Source organism: Mesoplodon mirus (assembly GCF_964341445.2).
Source record: "Mesoplodon mirus genome assembly, chromosome: 12".
Taxonomy (NCBI): Eukaryota; Metazoa; Chordata; class Mammalia; order Artiodactyla; family Ziphiidae; genus Mesoplodon; species Mesoplodon mirus.
Window position 1 is genome coordinate 71,362,522 of NC_138988.1, and position 15,446 is coordinate 71,377,967.

A 15,446-nucleotide genomic window follows, 5' to 3' on the forward strand; every position below is an offset into this window, starting at 1 on the left:
AATAATTTCTAGGATGATGAATTAGAAAAATGAAACAAGAACTGAAAAAAAAGTATCTTAAGATTCCAGAATGTATCTTAGATTTATAAAAAGGTCCTGTGCACCTTGGTAATTGCAAAAGTAAAAAATTAATAGACAGAAACCTCAATTAAATAGAGTCAGGAGACAAGAAGGGGTAGCTTTCATGCTCTGCAACATTAGCAGAGCCCAACAAGAGGAAAGACTCCTCTTCTCTCCTGGCAACAACTCAGCCAATGAAAACCCATGGACTCTGTTTACTCTAGCCCTCCAACTTCCTATTCCCCTCTATAAAAGAATTCTCCTTCCCTTGCCATTTGGGGACTTGCACATGGCTCACCATGGTTGCAGACCCAGAATTGCAATTTTCTACTGATCCTGAGTAAAAACCTTTTTCTGGAGAAATAACTGGCAGTCTATTTGTTTTAGGTCAACACAAGATAGAATGAGTTTTACTCCATCAAAAACATAAGCAAATTTATCTTTGGTTGCTGATTATCTATAATAAATAATAAATGTAACTCTCAATCCTTACAAAAAATTAGAACTACTCAAGAAATAAAATAAAAAAACTAAAATTGGATTCAGTGGGCCCTCATGGTATGCTAAGGGTTGAGGAATTCCTGGGAGAATCCACAAACTCTGTTGAGTGGTCAATTTTTGGTGTTTTACACACTGAAGAAATTTTCCTTTACTTGGACCCAGAATCCCTCCTTTTATTCTTGTTTTGGATATAACTCCATCTGGGCACATGAGGGAAAGCTTTTGATACGAAAGTGATGTTTAAGGTCAGACTTAAAAGGCAGACATAATCATAAAAATCTAGCTTGCATTTGAAAGAAAAAAGTCAAATAAAACCTTAGCCTTAGCTTTGATCACGTTAACAAAGTTTGGTCAGATTATTTGCAATGATTGGTATGGTTGTAATAATCAAACCATTTGTTAATGTCATGTCATAGTATAATTTGGAATATTTGAAAGCTATAAACTTTAATTGATGGAGCCTTTAATAAAGTCTTTGTTTGGAAACCGACAGGAGTGTATGCGTTTTGGTGTATATAAGATATGATACACATAATATGTGAAATAATTTGATTAGATGAATTCTTCCTATCCAGTAATGGAATTTATTTTTTAAATATATGTTATGTAATGACTTAATTATTTGGTTTCCAGAAAGGAACTCAACTTGTTGCAGAAGCTGTATGGACTATACGATACTGTAATGGGCAATATTAGTGGTTATTATGAAATACTTTGGGGACATGTAGACATTGAAAAAATTAATGCAGAACTGCAGGAGTTTCAAAACAGGTGAGTTTCAATTGAATTAAACTTAACTGTTTATAGTGCCTATCTTAGGATCCCATAGGTATTTCACAAATGAATTTATCCTCTGATATATTGCTGTATATTCATAACACCTTCTTCAAAGAAATGTGTAGATGAACTAATTTTTTCTTTTTTTCCTGAAAGATGTCGTAAACTGCCAAAAGGACTTAAAGATTGGCAAGCTTTTTTGGATCTGAAAAAAAGAATTGATGATTTCAGTGAGTCATGTCCTCTACTAGAAATGATGACCAATAAGGCAATGAAACAGAGACACTGGGATCGAATCTCTGAGTTAACTGGAACCCCATTTGATGTGGAATTGGATTCTTTTTGTCTTAGAAATATTATGGAAGCACCACTCCTTAAAAATAAGGATGACATTGAGGTACATAAGATTATAAGGTCTTACAAATGATCTATTAAAGAATCTTTCCTTTTTCTTTTCTGAAAACTGTACAAATAAACATGTTATTCGAGGGTGTATTGATTGCCCTATATAATGCGCTCTCAAAATTTGAAATGATCCTAAACATTCCTTGATTTTGCAAAATAATGCTGTAACTCAAGGAGATAATATGATTATTTGAAATATTTTAGTTTTGGAGATCCTCAGTCTATCCTCCTTGTCCCTTAGCTAAACCGCCATTTAAAAAATTCTGTTTATTTCTGTATTGTGTTCTTGGTGAATTCCTCAGAACATTTTTCAAACTTCTAATTCTATGCTTTTTTACTATTAGTCTATTAAATATTTTATATTATTATATTTTTCCTTTTCAAGATTTTTACTTGGTTCTTTTCCTTTTTCTATGCTTAGTGTTTGCATCAAATCCTTTTTTTTTAATGAGGTACAATCTATACCATATTAGTTTCAGGTGTACAACATAATGACTCAATATATGTATATATTGTGAAATGATCACTAAAATATGTCTAGTTAACATCCATTACCACATATAGTTACAATTTTTTTCCTATGAAGAGAAATTTTAGGATCTACTTTCTTAGCAGCTTTTAAATACAATACAGTATTATTAACTGTAGTCACTATGCTATACATTACATCCCAAGAACTTATTCATTTTATAACTGCATGTTTGTACTCCCTAATCACCTTCACCCATTTTACCCACTCTGTTTGGCAATGACCAATCTGTTCTATATATCTATGTTTCTGGTGTTTTGTTTTTGTTTAGATTCTGCATATAAATGAGATCATATGGTATTTGTCTTTTTCTGTCTGACTCATTTCACTTAGCATAATGCCCTCAAAGTCCATTCATCCATGTTGTCACAAATGGCAGGATTTCCTTATTTTTACATCTAAATAATATTCCATTTTATATAAATATATCACATTTTCTTTATCCATTCACCCATTGATGGATACTTAGCTTGTTTTCACATCTTAGCTCTTCCAAATAATGCTACAATGAACATGGGTATGTATATGTCTTTTCAAGTTAGTGTTTTTGTTTTCTTCAGATAAATATCCAGAAGTGGAATTACTAGATCACATGGTAGTTTTATTTTTAATTTTTTGAGGCTCCTCCATACTGTCTTCCATAGTGGCTGCACCAATTTACTTTTCCATGCAAGGGTTCCTTTTTCTCCACATCCTCACCAACACTAAGTTTTGTCTTTGTGATGATAGGTATTCCAACAGATGTGAGGTGATATTTAATTGTGGTTTTGATTCTCATTTCCCTGGTGATAAGTGATGTTGAGCACCTTTTCATGTACCTGTTGGCTATTTGTATGTCTTTTTTTGGGAAAATGCCTATTCAGATCCTCTGCTCATTTTAAAATCAAATTGGTTGTTTTTGCTATTGAGTTGTAAGAGTTCTTTATATATATTAGATATTAACCCCTTATCAGAGTTATGATTTGCAAATATTTCCTCCTGTTTAGTAGGTTACCTTTTCATTTTGTATATGGTTTCCTTTGCTGTAAGAAGCTTTTGAGTTTGATGCTGTCCCACTTGTTTATTTTTGCTTTTGTTACCTTGGCTTTTGGTGTCAAGTCCAAAAAAATCATTGCCAAGACTGATTTCAAGGAACTTACCAACTCTGTTGTCTTACAGGAGTTTTATGGTTTCAGGTCTTATGTTCAAGTCTTTAGTCCATTTTGAGTTAATTTTTTGTATGGTATAAGATAGTGGTCCAGTTTCATTCTTTTGTATGTGGTTATCCAGTTTTCCCAGCATCATATGTTGAAGAGACTGTCCTTCCCTCATTGTATATTCCCAGCTCCTTTCTCATAAATTAATTAAATACATATGTGGGTTTATTCTGTTTCATTGTCTCTGTTTTATGCCAATATCATACATTTTTGATTACTATAACTTTGATATAGTTTGAAATCAGGAAGCATTATGCCTCCAGCTTTGTTCCTTTTTGTCAAGATTTCTTTGGCTCTATGGGATCTTTTGTGGTTTCATAAAATTTTTAGGAGTTTTTGTTCTATTTCTTGAAAAATGCCATTGGAATTTTGATAGGTATTGCTTTGAAACTGTAGATTGCGTTGGGTAATGTAGACATTTTAATGATATTAATTCTTACAACCCATGAACATGGACTATCTTTCCATTTACTTGTGCCTTCTTCAGTTTCTTTCATCAATGTATCATAGTTTTCAGTGTACAGGTCTTTTACCTTTTTGTTAAATTTATTCCTAGGTATTTTATTCTTTTTGATGCAATTGTAAATGGGATAGTTTTCTCAATTTCTCTTTCTGGTAGTTCATTATTAGTGCATAAAAATGCAACTGATTTTTGGGGCTTCCCTGGTGGCGCAGTGGTTGAGAGTCTGCCTGCTGATGCAGGGGACACGGGTTCATGCCCCAGTCCGGGAAGATCCCACATGCCGCGGAGCGGCTGGGTCCCTGAGCCATGGCCGCTGAGCGTGTGCGTCCGGAGTTTGTGCTCTGCAACGGGAGAGGCCACAACAGTGAGAGGCCCGCGTACCGCAAAAAAACCAAGAAACAAAAAAACAAAGCAACTGATTTTTCTATATTGATTTTATATCCTTAAACTTTACTGAATTATTAGTTCTAACAGTTTTTGGTGGCATCTTTAGGGTTTTCTATATGTAATATCATGTCATCTGCAAATAAGGACAGTTTTACTTCTTCCTTTCCAATTTGGATGCCTTTTATTTCTTTCTTGCCTAATTTCTCTGGTTAGGTCTTTAGATACCATGTTGAATAAAGGTGGTGAGAGTGGGCATCCTTGTCTTGTTCCTGATCTTAGAGGAAAAGCTTTCAGCTTTTCACCATTGAGTATGATGTTAGCCGTAGGTTTGTCAGATATGACCTTTACTATGTTGAGGTATGTTTCTTCTACCCCTGCTTTGTTGAGAGGTTTTATCATGAGTGGATGTTGAATTTTGTCAAAAGCTTTTTCTGCATCTATTGAGATGATCATGTGATTTTTATGCTTCATTGTGTTAATGTGGTACATCACATTGATTAGTTTGTGGATATTGAACCATTCTTGCATTCATGGAATAAATCCCACTTGATCATGGTGTATGATTTTAATGTATTGTTGAATTCAGCTTGCTAATATTTTGTTGAGAATCTTTGCATCTATGTTCATCAGGGATCCTGACCTGTAATTTTCTTTTCTTGTGGTGTCCTTGTCTGGTTTTGGTATGAGGATAATGCTGGCCTCATAAAATAAGAAGTGTTCTCTTTTTTTTGGAAGAGTTTGAGGAGACTGGTAGTAATTCTTCTTTAAATGTTTGGTAGAATTCACCAGTGAAGCCATTTGATCCTGGTCTTTTGTTTTGGGGGGAGATTTTTTGGTTACTGATTCAATCTCCTTACTACTAATCAGTCTGTTCAGATTTTCTGTTTTTTCATAATTCAGTCTTGGTGGGTGGCATGTTTCTAGGAACTTATTCATTTCTTCTAGATTGTCAGATTCATGTGTGTATAATTGTTCATAGTAGTCTTTTATGATACTTTGTATTTGTATGGTATCAATTGTAATGCCTCCTCTTTGGTTTCTGATTTTATTTAGTTGAGTTCTCCCTCACTTTTTCTTGGTGAGTCTGGCTAAAGTTTTGTCTATTTTGTTTATCTTATAAAATACCAGCTCTTAGTTTCCTTGATCTTTTCTATTGTCTTTTTAGTCTGTACTTCATTTATTTCCACTCTGGTCTTTGTTATTTCCTTCCATCTACTAACTTTGGGCTTTGTTTGTTCTTCTTTTTCTAATTTTTTGAAGTATAAAGTTAGGTTGTTTATTTGAGATCCCTCTTATTTCTTAATGTGAGGTTTATCTTTATGAACTTCCTTTTTAGATCTGCTCTTGCTGCATCCCTTTAAGTTTTGGTATGCTGTATTTCCATTTTTATCTGTCCCAAGGTATTTTTTGATTTCCCTTTTGATTTCTTCTTTGAACCATTGGCTGTTCAATATGAACAACTCTTTGGTTGTTTATAACCAAATATGTGGTTAATCTTTACATATTTGTGAATATGTCAGTTTTCTTCTTGTAATTGATTTCTAGTTTCATACCACTGTGGTCAGAAAAGATACTTGACGTGATTTCAGTTTTCTTAAATTTATTAGCACTTGTTTTGTGGCCTAACATGCTCTGTCTGGAGAATGCTTAATGTGCACTTGAGAAGAATATGTATTCTGTTGCATTTCGACAGACTGTTTTTGTATATGTCTGTTAAGCTCATCAGATCTAACTTGTTTAAGGCCAATGTTTCCATATTGATTTTCTGTCTGGGTGATCTATCCATTGATGAAAGTGGGGCATTAAAGTCCCCTACTGTTATTACATTGCTATCTATTTCTTCCTTTAGGTCTGTTAATATTTGTTTTATATATTTGAGTTCTCCTATGTTGGGTGCATAAATGTTTACAAACGTTATAGCCTCTTCTTGGATTGACCCTTTTATTGTTATATAATGATCTTCTTTGTCTCTTATTATAGTTTTTGTCTTAAAGTCTGTTTTGTCTGATATAAGTATAGTTACCCCAGCTTTCTTTTGGTTTCCATTTGCGTGGTATATCTCTTGCCATCCCTTCACTTTCAGTCTATGTGTGTCCTACATCTGAAGTGAGTCTCTTGTAGGCAGCAGATAGATGCATCTTGTTTTTTTATCATTTAACCACTCTCTGTCTTTTGATTGGAGAATTTAGTCAATTTACATTTACAATAATTATTATAGTTATATACTTGTCATTTTGCTAATTGTTTTCTGGCTGTTTGCAATTCCTTTGTTTCTTTCTTCTTATCTTGCACTCTTCCTTTGTTATTTGATGATTTTTCCATTGTAGTATGCTTAGATCCCTTTCTCTTCATCTTTTGGGTATCTACTATCTACTATAGGTGTTTGCTTTGTGGTTACCATAAGGCTTACATAAAAAAACTTATATTTATAACAGTCTATTTTTTAAAAATTTTATTTATTTGGCTGCATTGGGTCTTTGTTGCTGTGCATGGGCTTTCTCTAGTTGCGGTGAGCGGGGGCTACTCTTCATTGAGGTGCGCGAGCTTCTCATTGTGGTGACTTCTCTTGTTGTGGAGCACGGGCTCTAGAGCGCAGGCTCAGTAGTTGTGGTGCACGGGCTTAATTGCTCCACAGCAGGTGGGATCTTCCCGGACCAGGAATTGAACCCATGTCCCCTACCTTGGCAGGCAGAATCTTAACCACTGTGCCACCAGGGAAGTTCCTATAACAGTCTATTTTAAGTTGCTTACTACTGAAGTTGGAATTCATTCTAAAGCTCTACATTTTTACTCCCCCCACCACAGTTTGTTTTTGATGTCACAGTTTATATCTTTTTATCTGATGTATCCATTAACAAATTACTCTAGTTTTAGTTATGTTTACTAATTTGGTCTTTTAACCTTCATACTAGATTTATAAGTGATTAACCCACCACTTTTTACAACATTAGACTATCTTTTTTTTTTAACATCTTTATTGGAGTATAATTGCTTTACAATGGTGTGTTAGTTTCTGCTGTATAACAAAGTGAATCAGCTATACATATACATATATCCCCATATCTACTCCCTCTTGCGTCTCCCTCCCACCCTCCCTATCTCACCCCTCTAGGTGGTCACAAAGCACCGAGCTGATCTCCCTATCCTATGCGGCTGCTTCCCACTAGCTATCTATTTTACACGTTGTAGTGTATATATAAGTCCATGCCACTCTCTCACTTCTTCCCAGCTTACCCTTCCCCCTCCCCGTGTCCTCAAGTCCATTCTCTACGTCTGCGTCTTTATTCCTGTCCTGCCCCTAGGTTCTTCAGAACCATTTATTTTTTATTTTTTTAGATTCTATATATATGTGTTAGCATACGGTATTTGTTTTTCTCTTTCTGACTTACTTCCCTCTGTGTGACAGACTCTAGGTCCATAGTTCACTACAAATAGTTCAATTTCATTTCTTTTTATGGCTGAGTAATATTCCATTGTATATCTGTGCCACATCTTCTTTATCCATTCATCTGTCAATGGACACTTAGGTTGCCTCCATGTCCTGGCTATTGTAAATAGAGCTGCAATGAACATTGTGGTACATGACTCTTTTTGAATTATGGTTTTCTCAGGGTATATGCCCAGTAGTGGGATTGCTGGGTCATATGGTAGTTCTATTTTTAGTTTTGTAAGGAACCTCCATACTGTTCTCCACAGTGGCTGTATTAATTTACATTCCCACCAACAGTGCAAGAGGGTTCCCTTTTCTCCACACCCTCTCCAGTTTCTGCTGAAAAATCTGCTGATAGTCTCATGGGGTGCCCTTGCATGTAACAAGTTGTCTTTCTCTTGCTGTTTTTAAGATCTCTCCTCCTCTTTAACTTTTGACACTTTAATTGCGTGTTTTCTTGTGAGTCTCTTTGGGTATATCTGCATATTAAACAAATAGGCCTTTTTTTCCACAGAGGACTAGGTGCTTTTTAGTCAGCTGTCTCTGTGCTGGGCCCTGGGTTGGATGAGTACAAATAAGCCATTTAAGAACTATTTCTCAGTTTACTATGGCCTTGTGGGTCTCATGGACATAAGCCCTGAATTTTGGGGTGCTCACCTCTCAGGTACAGGTCTTAAAAGTTGGGGTGCCCGATGTGGAGTTCAAATCGTTTGCTCCTCACGGAGAACCTCTGGTCTGTGGGTTCCTTCCCGATTGTGGGTTCCTGTGCCAGGGGTGGGGCTGAACATGAGATTCTGTCTTAGCTTCTCCTGCCAGTTTTGATGTGAGTTTTTCCTTGTTCACCTAATGTGTAAGAGTTGCTCAACTAGTTTTTGGGTTTCTTTGAGTTCCACATGTAGCTGTAGGTTTGGTGTGCCCATGGGAGGAGGTGAGTTCAGTATCGTCCTATGTCACCATCTTGATCTAGAACTTAGTTCTTTTTCTTTTGTGACCACCTGTTCTTTTTTCATTTCTACATTTTTTCTGTCCTTTTTATAGATTCTTAGATCTATAGATTATTAAATCTACATATATTCTCAAATATTTTATATATTCTCAAGCCTATAAATTGCAAATCTTTAGAGTTCTTCATTTATCTCTTTGAGCATCCTAAACATAATTATTTAAAAATTTTTTATTACGGAAAATTTCAAAGAAAAGTAGGGATCCTCTTGCTTCCAAAATTATCACCTCATGGCCAATATAAGTTCATCTCTACCTTCCATACTCCAAGGCCCCCAGATTAACCATAATTAAAGATTATTTTTCAGATTGTTCTATAAAATTAATTTCACCTGGACTGAGTTTTTACTCTGATTGTTTTTTATGTTGGCTATCTCTCTGAGTATCGGACTTCTTTTCATGGGTTTTGCAATTTTTTTTTTCCTTTTCTTTTCCGGCTGCACCATGCGGCTTGCAAGATCTTAGCTCCCCAACCAGGGATTGAACCTGGGCCCTTGGCAGTGAAAGCATGGAGTCCTAACCACAGGACTGCCAGGGAATTCCCAAGGATTTTGCAATTTTTATTTTTTAGAGGACTCATTTTGAGTGGTGAGCTTTAAAAAATGTGGCTTTTATAATTTGTTAAAATTGTTTTTCTCCGTCTGCATTTTAGCCTTCCTTAGGAGTCTAGTGGTTTTGTGGCTTCTTCCTGCATCCCCCATCTCCTCAAGTCCAGAGCCAGCTGTTACAATAGTGGTTTACATCCCCTATTCTGCTGTGGTGGGGCAGATCCAGGCAGAGCTGACCTGTCTCAGGTCCTGGTTGTGGACCTGGATCTGTCACCCCATCTGCCACATCCCTAGGTTCATTTAATCTAGATGACCAGATGGCAGCTACAGGCAACCTCCTTCCGCAGTGGAGGGATCTAGACCATAGTCCTGATGGTCCCTTTCATACAGGCCACTTTTAGTCTCCTCTGTCCCGCAGGAGCCAAGGGGTTGGCACCCACTGACCAGAGCCCTCAGGCCTGGGCTTCAGCTCCACCTCCTGGCTTGCATGTCTTTTTCACTTCTAGTTCATGGAGATGTTTACCTTGTTTTTAAGTCTTACTGTGTTTGTTTTTTACCTTCTTTTTTTGTGTTTTGTACATTATTCTATGTTTTTGGAGGCGAAATCTGCACCCCATGACCAGAAATATCCCCTAAATGTATGGTTTTGAGTTTTCTGCTGCCTCCTTGCCTCTTTTAGCAACATGCACGCCCCAAGTTTTGTTTTCAAAGCATTTTTGTCCTATTTATAAATGCCATTCAGATACTACTGAGGGAAATAAAGAGTTTAAAAACCTTTGGTGACCACCTCATTCTTATATAGGTAGGTTTTTACACTTAAGAGTATAGCTATTCATAGGCTGTGCTTTGAAAACTTGATTTTGCAAGTCCAAGGGATTCTGGGATTCAGTTATTAACTATTCTTACCCCAAAACAGACTCTCAGTGTTGTCTACACTGGTATATTCTGTTTTCTTTACCCCATATGCCCTGCTATTAGCCAAGCTGGATTCTTACTGTTACTTCATTCATGGCCTCTAAAGGAAGCCTTTTCCCTTCCTGTAAAATGTCTTCTCCCTCCCCCTTTTGGAATCCCACTTATTCTCAGATTCTCCCTCCTCAATGAAGCCTTTCCTCCTTGCTGCAGGCAAAAGTCATTTCTCCTCCTCAGAACTCACAACAGTTCACACCACTCTTATTACACTTACTACACACTAATTTGTAATATAATCATTTGTGGAAATTCCTTGAACCTTTATATTCCTTCCCATCTCTGAGCTTCTGTGATTCTAAGTATGAAAATTAATTGAGGCATGTTGCAGAAAATACCTTACTTTTATTTTCCCTTGTGAAACTTTCATATCAAAGATTCTCAGAAAAACAGAAAAACTCATTAAAAATAGAATTAACTTTTAATCAAGTGAGATATTCATATTAGGGCCAGAACAGGCAGGAATATAACAATGTTTATATGTTACTTTAAAGAGTTCAAAAGAGTCTCATATATATTCTCATTTGCTTCTCATAGCAAGCTGCTGAGATAGAGCAGCTGTGATTATATCCATTTTGGCTGAAAAACACCAACTAAAAATATAAATAAGAACATGATGATTTAAGTTCCATTATCTCATGTAGGTGGTACAATAAAATAATTAGTAGGCAGAGTGTCAGAAGGTTCTGGTTTGAACTTGCAACACAATCATCTTGAGCCTTGGTTTTCTTGGCCGTAAAATGACCCAATGACTTCTAGGGCCAAGCTAAAAAATTCTGATTTTAAATGCACTTAATTTGTAATTGAAAATGTCATGACATATTCTTTGATTTCCTTCTGAAGGATGTTTGCATATCTGCCATTAAGGAGAAGGATATTGAAGCCAAGCTGACTCAGGTGATTGAGAATTGGACCAACCAGAACCTGAGTTTTGCAGCATTTAAGGGAAAGGGAGAGCTGCTGCTCAAAGGAACTGAATCGGGAGAGATTATCACCTTGATGGAGGATAGTTTAATGGTCTTAGGTTCCTTACTAAGCAACAGGTAATTTTATAATTTTCAGGGGAAGGTTTTGATTTGGTATTTAGGGTTATATAATTTTAGATAAAAGCCCAGTTTTGTAGCTGTGGCACAACACAAGATTCTGATCTAAATGTTGACTCTTGTCTGTCCTTACATGAACTACCTATTTTCCCTACTAATCATGGCCTCCATCTCTTCTATGGTACTCACCTCCCCTTCCTATGTTTCGTGATGGGCCCCATCATAATTATTCTCCCTCAAATTGGCAGCTTACCTCCTGAACATCTGGACTCCCCACCAAGATGACACCTTCATTTTATCTCCTTTTTCTTTTCATTCTCTGATTTTTCATCATTTCCCTCCTTGGCTAAACCTGCTCAAGTGTTCAACCAATGGCCCAGGAAAAGTATGCCATCAACACATGAAGGAATATAATGAAGGGCTTGACACTTACACACTTGGATTTTTTATGGTGAAAAGTGGCTATATTTGTGCTGGGTCCACTGCAGCCTAAACAAGGCAACATGTCCATCACTGGACTACTGAACTGCTTGAAGGTGACTGTTACCTCAAGCGCAGCTTTAGGAAATGGGACCCAGATTAAGTACACTGTCTTGGCATTAGCAACCTCTAATCCCCTAGCTGACTATCCAGTAATTCTTAACTGGTCTTCACCCTAACACACCTAAGAAATATGTCACATTATCTCAGAGGTCATTAACAGAGGTCAGTGTCCATGGGGATTCTAGTACCCTACCTCCAGGTTGGGACTGCTGGTTAATGAATGACATCCTGCATTACCTCTGGCTCAGAGGCAGTCTTGTATTTGGATAATGTACTAACTCACAGAGCTCCTAATACTGGGTTGAAGTTGCTGGGGTTAAACTCCTAGGGTATGTCCTCTGCTTTCAGGGAATCTGAATAACCTGGCAAAGGTGACCATAGGCCATTCAGTGGTTCCTAGACTTCACAGGCTGCTACTTCCCCATGGTTCATTGCAAATTTTTCCATCTTGATTTCCTGAATGATGACCTCTTGAAGAAGGGCTGTAGATTCACCTGAACCTGGTTTGTAGCCCAAGAATTCAGGACTTGAAGCCTTTCTTAATTTCATTCTTAACTTGCATATAACCTGAATATTATAGTACTTATTTATGGTACTAGTAAACTCAGTGTTGAGGCCCTGCTAGAAGGAGTATAAGGATATCTAAGAAGTCACAACACTTCAGTAGATTCTCCTCCTAGAGAACTTTGCAGCATCAAGTGGATCCAGAAAAGCTCTTCTAGGGCCAACCACAGACTGATCTCATAGAAGGCAGTACCAGCTGGATCTCTAGGGCTACCCGGATGTGAGAAGGAAATTGTGTATCTTCATGGGTGAGGCTTCACTCACCTGGATTCCCTGGATTGTGACACTTTCCTGGTGGGTCCCTGATACCCTGGCATTCCAAGGGCCTTCCTACCTGTGTAAACAGGTTCCACCACACAAAGCTGTGCAATGCAGGTACCTGGCCAAACGACAAAAACTGGTCATTAGGGATTTTATTTCAAATCTCCCTTTTTCTTGTTGGGAAGTTACATACCATCAAAGATGATTTTTTTTTTATTCTGTGCAAAATTAGTTTTGGCTCCAAATATCTAAGTGCTTCAACTCCCTGAAATGCCCTTCCGTACCGTCTTGGTCTGTGTGTATTGATCTTGAAGGTTTTTTTTTTTTGGCATATTGACTGCCTTTCAGCTCTAGCCTGATGGCCAGATGGACACTATAAATTGGGAGTTGAGAAAAATGCCTCTTACTGCCAGATCAACTCATCTACCTCCTTGGGGCAGTTTTTGTACAACCCCTTTCTACCTCCATGTATAACATAGTCTTCCATAGAAGTGAAGGGTTACACTTAGGCATCAGACTATTCCCAGAAGGACCCCATCCTTCATGTGAGCCCCTTCAAGTCATCCTGTCCTGGATCAAGTAAAGTTTTAAGACTGTCCTCAACAAATGCCACTCACCGGGAAATTCCACGACACAACTTCAAAGCTACTTGCCATTGCCACAAACTGAAGTCAGCTTCTTAATTCAACTGTAGTTAATTAGGTCTTTCCCCAGTACCTTCCCATCACTTCCTCATGGCATCCACTCTATTTCGTGTCTTTCTTAGTTATGCCCAGCTTTCTGGACACCTTGTATTCTCATGAACACTTCAGCTAGCCCTGATGGTGAAAAAACAGGAACCAGGCTTTTGGGGGATAGCAGTTCTGTAACATTAACACTGCAGAATCTAGGCGTAGTGCCTGGGAATTAGCAGTCTGTGGGTGGGAAGAGCACATCTGTAGTAGACATCAGACCTCAAGCTTGACCCTGGCCTTGTGGTAGTAGTTCCATAGACCAGTAACAACAGTATCCTCTGTGTGATTTTCCACTTGGATTTGGTTCACAAAAGACTTGGAAAGCCATCTTATTCCTTGTTTTCCCTTTACTCAGAGGAGCAACCAGCACAATTCCTTTACTGGACCTCTGTGGCTTAAAACTTGGTGAACTTCTTAGTTTATCACTGATACATGGGACCATTAAGTGAAATCACTGTAATTATATGTTTCATTCATAAAAATGCAAACATCTCATTAACTGTATGAAATTTAATAGGAGCTGCCTTTTTTTAAGGAAAAAATGTTCAGTGTCAAAGGAATTTTTCTCCTATTATTTGCTATAAGCCATACTATTTTCTGAATCTTCCTTAAAATGTAATATCTTTCCATTCTTACTTTTTAGATATAATGCTCCATTAAAAAAAAATATCCAGGATTGGGTGTATAAATTGTCCACTTCCTCAGATATAATTGAAGAGTGGCTAGTAGTCCAGAACCTTTGGGTTTATCTTGAAGCTGTCTTTGTAGGTGGGGATATTGCCAAACAGCTACCTCAGGTAAATATGGTTTTTGTAACTGCTGATAGAATAATTTAGTGTATGTTGTTTATATGTCTCTGTAAAAGTCTTCAGAAAGACATATAGTCTTGTCTTGATTATTTGCACCAGGGGTTTGCAAACTATGGCCAACTCACCTGTTTTGTTTTGTTTTTTAATTTTGTTTTTGGCTGCGTTGGATCTTCGTTGCTGCGTGCGGGCTTTCTCTAGTTGTGGCAAGCTGGGGCTACTGTTTGTTGAGGTGCACGGGCTTCTCATTGCTGTGGCTTCTCTTGTTGTGGAGCATGGGCTCTCAGGCGCAGGCTCAGTAGTTGTGGCCAACGGGCTTAGTTGCTCCACGGCATGTGGGATCTTCCCGGACCATGGATCAAACCTGTGTCTCCTGCATTGGCAGGCAGATTCTTAACCACTGTGCCACCAGGGAAGTCCCACCTGTTTCTGTAAATACAGTTTTATTGGAATACAGCCATGTGCATTCATTTATGCTCTCTCTATGGCTGCTTTAGCATCACAATGGCAGAGCTGAGTAGTTGTAACAGAGACCATATGGCCTACAAAGCCTAAAATATTTAGTATCTTGCCCTTTACAAAGAAGTTTTTTTTAAAAAGTGCTGACCTTTGATTTACATTAGTAGAAACAAGAAACTCACATAATTTTCAAATCTCCAGGTTGTCTGAAGAGGTGAGGTACATTTGAATATGATACTATTAAATTATAATAGTTCATCTCTTCTTAGAATTAGACTTATTCCTCTGAGAGTAGAAGATAAAATAATCTGTATTCTGTAAACACAAATTAACTATTAGTAAGTTAATAGTAGATCAGAAACATGAGGCAAGGAAACCTAGCCTTAGAAGCCTGTAACGAATTCTTTAAAACAGCTATATGGGACCTTTTAAATGAATACCCAGTAACTTACTAATAATTATTCTACGAAGGTAATTTTCCTCTTATAAAATAAGGCCTACTCTTTTTTTTTTTGCGGTACGCGGGTCTCTCACTGCTGCGGCCCCTCCCGTTGCGGAGCACAAGCTCCGGACGCGCAGGCCCAGCGGCCACCGGCTCACGGGCCCAGCCGCTCTGCGGCATGTGGGATCCTCCCGGACCGGGGCACGAACCCGCGCCGACTGCATCGGCAGGCGGACCCCCAACCACTGCGCCACCAGGGAAGCCCTCTTTTTTTTTTAAACACTTATTTTTTTTTAATTTATTTTTTTTGGCTGCATCGGGTTTTAA

General features: G+C 37.7%; 1 protein-coding gene across 1 annotated transcript in view; it reads left to right on the forward strand.

Annotated features, from left to right (window-relative positions):
• The window catches only part of DNAH8 (dynein axonemal heavy chain 8), a 328,140-nt gene that overhangs the window by 117,146 nt on the left and 195,548 nt on the right, over window positions 1–15,446 (forward strand). The window contains exons 34-37 of the mRNA XM_082637824.1: window positions 1,195–1,332; window positions 1,495–1,735; window positions 11,111–11,310; window positions 14,056–14,209. Of these exons, the coding sequence (XP_082493950.1) occupies window positions 1,195–1,332; window positions 1,495–1,735; window positions 11,111–11,310; window positions 14,056–14,209 (733 nt within the window). The remainder of the gene's footprint in view (window positions 1–1,194; window positions 1,333–1,494; window positions 1,736–11,110; window positions 11,311–14,055; window positions 14,210–15,446) is intronic.